This window comes from Agrilus planipennis, unplaced genomic scaffold (genome assembly GCF_000699045.2).
Source record: "Agrilus planipennis isolate EAB-ADULT unplaced genomic scaffold, Apla_2.0 scaffold123, whole genome shotgun sequence".
Taxonomy (NCBI): Eukaryota; Metazoa; Arthropoda; class Insecta; order Coleoptera; family Buprestidae; genus Agrilus; species Agrilus planipennis.
The window spans coordinates 357696-365071 of NW_020438894.1; the positions used below are offsets into that span (position 1 = coordinate 357696).

The 7376-nt window shown below is 33.5% G+C and overlaps 1 protein-coding gene across 1 annotated transcript; it reads left to right on the forward strand.

The window, feature by feature from the left end:
- The first annotated feature begins 554 nt into the window (after window positions 1-554).
- LOC108739406 lies at window positions 555-1681 on the forward strand. The gene is made up of 2 exons (XM_018473296.1): window positions 555-731; window positions 1236-1681. Exons 1-2 carry the CDS (start codon window positions 669-671, stop codon window positions 1572-1574), a joined length of 402 nt encoding a protein of 133 aa, XP_018328798.1. The 5' UTR covers window positions 555-668; the 3' UTR covers window positions 1575-1681.
- Window positions 1682-7376: the final 5695 nt, after the last annotated feature.

Consider the following 7376-nt stretch of genomic DNA (forward strand, 5'->3'; position numbering starts at 1 on the left):
TCTAATATGTCTCTGACTAGACCTTCATGCCTGAGAAGGTGTCCTACCAACCTATCTCGCCTATTTTTTATTGACTTCCATAGAGTCCTCTGTTCTCCTATTCTTTCCAATACATCTTCATTTCTAACCTTTTCTACCCACGATATCCTCATCATTCGCCTATAACACCACATTTCGAAAGCTTCTAACCTTTTATTTTCCGCCGCGCCCACTGTCCATGTCAGTTACCATTTTCAAATTGCTAGAAGTTTACCACCACTTAATCTTAATAATATTTTACTTACGTATTTATCTGCTAACTTTATTCAGTTGTTGTTACTTTTCAAACTACTCTTTAATAACATTGTAATTTACGTACTAGACAGAATATTTCGTAATATTCGTGTTCGTCGAACTGAATCTCCAAGTGTTTTTTTTCTAATTTTGATATATGACATTAAAAAATTTACTGTACTGGTGTGAAAAATTATCTGTAATTTACGTACCAACATACATTGTAGCGATTATAGTGCTTTATTGTAGATGATTATACAGCAATTACAAATCATATAAAAAAAAGGATAATGAAAAAATGGTACAGTCCGGCAAGGTCTCAGCAACTTTACATATTTATAGGGGATCTGTCTTAATGTCCTGCATTTATAACAAGAAGTAGCGTGAACACAACAATGTTTCGTTTAGGTTTTATTGTATTGGTAGCATTGTTCTTGGGTAATGTTGCTGCTGAAGAGGTAAGTTTAATAAGATATGCATTATTTTTAGGCCATTGTTTTGTGTAGGTAGAGGTCTTTCAAAATCTCATTGGCTCAAAATGATCCTTACTGCATTCATATTGTATATTACGAAAACAACCACACGGATGGAGCTCTCTATAGAGAAACTGTAAAGAGTGACGGTCAATATACTCTGATGCTCCGCAATTTTAGATCAAGGTTCATGAGATCCTAAAGTATCTTTAACTGTGTGAAAATTAGAATAGATAGAAAAGTACATGAAGTACAATGTATCAAAGAATTGTAGCTTTTTCGGAGGGTTATGTAGAACACCTAAAACATTTTGAAGGACACTTCCAATGTTCATGTGTCCTGTAACATCCTGAGGAAGTTATAAATACCGAATCAGTTTCAAGGCGCCAGGCTAAACTAAGATAAAAGAGTTACATTATGTTTTTTAATTACCACTCATTAAAAACCGTCCCAAAAATTACAAGGTTGTAATCCAAGGTGTCGTTTAAGGTAAATCCGTTCGAAGAGGATATTCAACATTTACTGGAAATGAGAAAAATTTGCGAAGAGAAATTCCCTGTTTCAAAAGAGACCGTTGAAAGTTTAAAGCAAGGAATATATCCGTCTGAAGCCGATGACCCGAATGTTTGCGAGAACGTCTTATGCGTGATAAAGGGCCGTGGATTTGTTGACGAAGATGGAAATGTAATGCAAAAGAACTTTCCCGAAAAAATGTGGAACGCTATGCCTGAAAACTGTAAGGAGAACAGAGGATCCGATATATGTGAAAAGGTTAAAAACTTTTACCAATGTCTATTTGCCGTTTTCCACGGCAATGGGCACAAATGAATGCCGACACTTGACCAGGCTGGATTATCACGTTCTGTTAAATCAATTATAATAAAAACTATCACTTTATCTACCTATAAATAATAAACGCTCATGTTGTAATAGAATGTCGGTGTCTTTTTTCCCATGTCATTGTTTGATTACTCATCGTCATAAGGTCGTCAGTCCTAAGACTCTAGATGTTGATACTATAACGCCTTGAAGTAGCGCTTGCGTTAAATAAACGTTTTTTTTCTTCATTTTTTGTTTAAAAAAATCAAGCTAATCTTTCAGAGGCTGGATGAGACTTTCAAACCGGTCAGTAAACATCAACATTTTACGGAAATCGCAAACGATTCATTTTTCTCTTGTATTTATAAATACTTTCGAGTTCTACAGCTCAACGTATAAGTATACGTGTATTTGTCAGGGATAAATCTCGCAAATGAGGAACGTATTTCAGTTAAGCATGATAAATCGCCCTACAAAGCTCGCAAACAAATCGCAACTTTCCAGATTTTTATTACACTGTCATTTAAACACGGTGAATGAAAATCGATGTCATTTTTATCTGTTGCTGCTTTAATATAGGTAAGAAAACTTTCGTCATTTGTCAAAATGGTAAGAACAACATCATTTATCCCTTGAAATTATTGTGATGGCAAGTACCTAAATATTATGTTTGTGGTCCGGATCCGTTTAAGAACATTTAACATCTGATCAGGCTTTATAATTTGTCCCTGATTATTCCGTATCGGAAATATAACGCCCTAAAATATGTTACTAATGCTAATACTACTAATACTCGGTCCTTCATTAGTTTTAATACATCATAAGCTACAATGGGAGGTACAAAAGTAAATCCGGATCCGTCACGGATGCTTGTAGGACCAGCCTTAAGAAACTTTTCCAGTCGGGAAGGTACCCGTTAAACTGAATGTACGACGCAGTTTACAATATGTATACGTGACAGGCATGTGAAACAAATTAATAAGCAACTTCAGGTTCTCGATTTTCCAAAAATTAGAAACAGATGACGGATGAATAAACGTACCGAAAAGAAGCGACAAAAATAACAATACAAAATTTAACGTTGCGTAACATTACAAAGGTAATTCAGAAGGAAATAAAACATGATTTACTTGGATTTTCGATTAAAATAGACGCTGTGTAAACACCACAAATACCATATAATACCATATATCTTAACTAAATTTAATGTTATAGGCGAAATAGTAATAAAGAAAACATCCGCACTGATCATAAAATCGGATAAAGTAAATTTTATAACTTATCAGTTGTATAAAAAGGAAAACAAACCCATCAATTTCAGGAAAAATAGTCCTGTTGGCGGATATAGAGGAAGTAATGGGTTTTGCCAATCCTTTTCCGTTTTTTTTGTGTGTAATTCCTACACCTCTTCATCTTAACTTCAGTTAGGTATAATGAAACCGTACTTTTCTGGGATTGTTTCGCTAAAAATATTTATTTTTTCAACAATATCGTGTTAAACCTCGTGGGTCATTCTTAAAGGAGGTGTTACCTGCGAGGGTTGAAACAATATTATTGAGATAAATACTTTTAGTGCAATAACACCCAGTGTTTTTTGTTACAAAATTTCATTATCAATTTCTATTATCAAAAGTTCGTCACTCAAGTTAAATTTAATTCGCTACTGTTGTAAATTTATAAGTTTTGGTGTATTTTGTAGCTTGAATACACTTCAGATTAACTTAATACTTATATAAAAGATTAATCATAAATTAAGAAAATTCCCTTGTTCGTCTAAAACCTCTTTAAGGATCATCTCCCCACATAATCTAGTTTTAATCGTGACTGAAGAGCATAAAATTGGTTTGTAGACAAAGAAAATGCTTAAAAAGAGAATCTGTCTTCGCAGATAAGAAAATTTTAAGTTTCTGAAATGTAGATAGCCTTGTTCTTATCGCAAACACAAGAGAACCAAAGTCAGTGGAACTGCTTTAAACGCCATTGTTATCAAGAAACATTAAAAGTGTTTCAAGCATTCTCAGCAACTAAAGTAAGATAGTAACAACTGTGTCGGAAGTTCCCTTTTCTTTGGTCTGTTATTTTAATCCAAATTTACCAAATAAAACTTTGCTTTGCTACTGAAAGGACATGTATTTAATCCACGCATTCTCAAAATTACTTCCTTGAGATCTATAGTTTATTTAGAAAGATATATCATATATTGATTTATTCTTTTAATGTGACACGGACAATTCTTTGATTTCAGATATACAAATGTCTAGAAATTGACTGATACGTGAATCATCAACCAATAACAATTAATCATAACGACAGCTATGGATTAAGAAAATGTTAGCAGGAACACTTCGCTGACTTAGAAGGTAAGACTGAACTTAATTATAGGCATTTTTATACCCTTTTCAATCACCGATTTCGAAATATTCTATGTGTACGTATTAAAGTACATCAGAAGTCGCAAAGACATACAAAATTTACATGGGTACACGCCCTATAAAATATGATAGGAAAAAGACCCAGGAAGTAAAAAGTTTGAGGTACAATATGACGTAGTCTGATTCTACGTATGTGTATCATCACCATCATAAGGTCGTCAGTTCTAAAACTGGTTGGACACGCACATCCACTCTTTCCTATCCTGAACTAATTTTTGCATTTCCCTAAAACTAGAACAACCCATATCCTTAAATATTTGCGAACAGTAATCTACATAATCTAGGTCTATCTCTACCCTCCTAACTTCCGTTTCTGCCTCTAATATGTCTCTGACTAGACCTTCGTGCCTGATAAGGTGTCCTACCATCCTATCTCCCCTATTTTTATCGACTTCCATAGAGTCCTCTGTTCTCCTATTCCGTCCTGACATATCTGACTTCCGAGATACCTAAAATCGGCCACTTCAATCCTTATATTCGCTCTTTTCTAACTTCTTCTTCCTTATCATACCAGGATTTTTGTTTTATTTTTACAGTACTGTTTCCATTTCATTTAAAGGTATCTCTAACTCCTCTATTCTATGTGTAGTACAATTATATTCTCCATGGGGATCAACATGAACTGTTTTATAATACAAATATATTCCAGAACTTTAGGCATTTATGAAACGGCTTCGTTAATCGATACTTATTCTAATAAACTGGTAAGAACAGTTAATTTTTAAAAATTAATAAACAATAATTAGTAGTAAATATTCTTAAAAATAGTATCTACGATACAATTAACGCAAAATAATTATTTTACAAGCAGTACCATTAAAGGTTTGGACAAAGAAACAATACATTCAGACATTGTTATAAGTATAAGAAATGCGCCGTTTTGTACTTTTCTTATGATTAACCTTTATAATTTGAAAAATATAGTATTTTACCGACTTTGTTTTGAATTATTAAAGAATTGTTTGTATAAGAAGCACGTATGAATTACTATTTTGGATAAAATCGAAGAAAAACGGATTGTAACCATAAACTTATGTACGTTCTATTTTTAAATTTCAAACACTACTAAATGTATTTCCAAAAACTTTCTGTTTATTTTTTCACATGTGGAAATTGCTGTAGGCGTTATAACACGATAACAGGTAAAAAGTGATTGAAATATTTGGATACAAGTTTCTATATACTTACTAATTTTTTAAAATTGGAAAACAACTATTAATAGCTCTTCTCTAATTAGATTCTTTTTTTCGTAGAATATCAGTTCTATCATATTCCAAAAATAAAATTATCGACCGCTTTCATAAACAGGAGCTCTCATTTTATTATTTTTTTCAAAAACCAATTTTGTATTTAACTATTATAGATATCTACCTATGTATTTTTTTAATTGAAGATTTATCTGGCTTCTTTCACTAAATTCGTTAGTATTTGCAAAGGCAACAAAAAAAAATATGAAACAAGAATGTTGTTTTCAAAACCTTTATTTTTAATTGAAGTGTAAACTCTCTAACAAAAATATTTATAATGTAAATAGTAGATATGAGCTTTGATAATTCTCTGTAGGGAAATGGTCACTCCTTATAAAGAAACTGAACTATTCCTTCCCTTTAGTATATGCATATTGAAACGAATTCAAGCCAAAGAAGGTTTTATACTTTTTGTTGATATAAAGCCAACATCGGGGGCGTATTCAGGAACAAATCCAGCACTTTTGACATTACTAAGCTATGAAGCTCTTGCGAGGGTTTTCCCTATTTCCTCCTCCTTGGATACGCCACTGCTAACATCACTGTGTTGTGAGTCTTTGTAAGTCATGGTAAGTTTTAAAGTTAAAAAAATTAAAGCGGAACATTGGTGATCGGTTTTATATCAGTTTATACCCTGATTTGGTTTGAGTTCGCCAAAAGTTTGTAAAAATGGTCTTCAAATGTTTCCGACAAAATAACATTTTCGGCGAGCTGAATGAGATTACATTTTGTACATCAAAAGGATCGAATCCTTTCTAATTAACTTTCAGCAGAAATAGAACGGCGCATAGTGACGGTTAAATAATAATGCATTTTTAATTAGGTTATGTCGCTAATCTTTTTAATAGATGCACGTATGTAACTATGTTTAGATGTAGGGCTGCGTGCATTTTTATAAGGTTTCAGTATATCTTTTGTGAAAATAATTCTGATTCTTGAATTAATCGAAATGTGACGCGTATGTCCAGCTTTATCGGGTCACACGCTGGAAAAGTGTAGGAGCACAATTCAGATAGGTAAAATAGGGATTCCTATTCTAAATGAATCTTCACAACTCCAGCAATCTGATCTAGATCTTCTTCTGTTTTTCCTAAGTCTTGATTCTACTTCTATCAAGTCTCTCACCAGCCCTTGGCTTCCATAGCGCCCTCTGTTTTCCCACTCATCATCCGCCTATAACACCACACTTAACCTAAGCACCCATCATCCATGTTTCGCACTCGTACGAAACCGCACCTACCTCAATGTTATACTTTTTTGAATGTTCAAATTAATCGTTCACAAGCACAGAACTGATCTACTGATTTGTTTTTGTTAAAAGTGGCTCTAATACTCTTCTTTATTCTTTGTTTTATGACTTCTAGTTTCTCCATCCGCAGTTATATAAGATAAATTAACCATGCTGAACCAATAATCACTACACTATAATGAGCTTTTCGAAAATAAGTTGGCTTCAGAGAGCTTTTTTATTCTTTCTACTTACCTGTTGGTTTTCTACGTTTGCACCATTATTTTCTTTATATAACAAAGTTGTAAATTAACAAACTAATTAACCCTTTCGACTATTCCATTAACAATAGTGGTGACTACCACCACCACCACTGCTGAAGGGTTTTGAAAGTAAAAGTACGTATTACGTACTAAAGTAACCTGTAGCTTTATTTGTGATTCTCGATTAAAAAGTATGTGCAGATAATGTGTAAAATAGAAAAAGAAAATTAAATTTTCCATTCAACAACACGACGCGAATTTTACAAATCGTATGCGTTTGTTTATTATTTATAAATTTGCAACTTACCTGTCAGATAGCGTCTGGAAAAACGATCCTGGATTACACACTTACACAGATCTGGAAACGCACTGGAAGCCCATACGGACTTTCACCAGGCGTCCTGGCCAGCGTCGAGACGCCGCGCTTGCGTCTTGCATTCAAGAAAGGTGTGTTCGATTAAATCCAATAAATACCTAAATATTATTACCTTTCGGCATTACGACCGCCTCGGAGCCTCATCAGTAATGTTGTATAATTTTTTATGTTTGTCCAGTGGCGATTTTCCCTTATGATGTTTTGGTCATTGACCCATCGCATACGCCCTCTAATAATAATTAGATACCGCCATGAATTAAAGTGA

Coding starts and splice junctions, on each gene's coding strand:
- LOC108739406 (XM_018473296.1), top strand. CDS start 669: ATGTTTCGTTTAGGTTTTATTGTATTGGTAGCATTGTTCTTGGGTAAT. Junction 732..1,235: donor GTAATGTTGCTGCTGAAGAG/GTAAGTTTAATA, acceptor GTGTCGTTTAAG/GTAAATCCGTTCGAAGAGGA.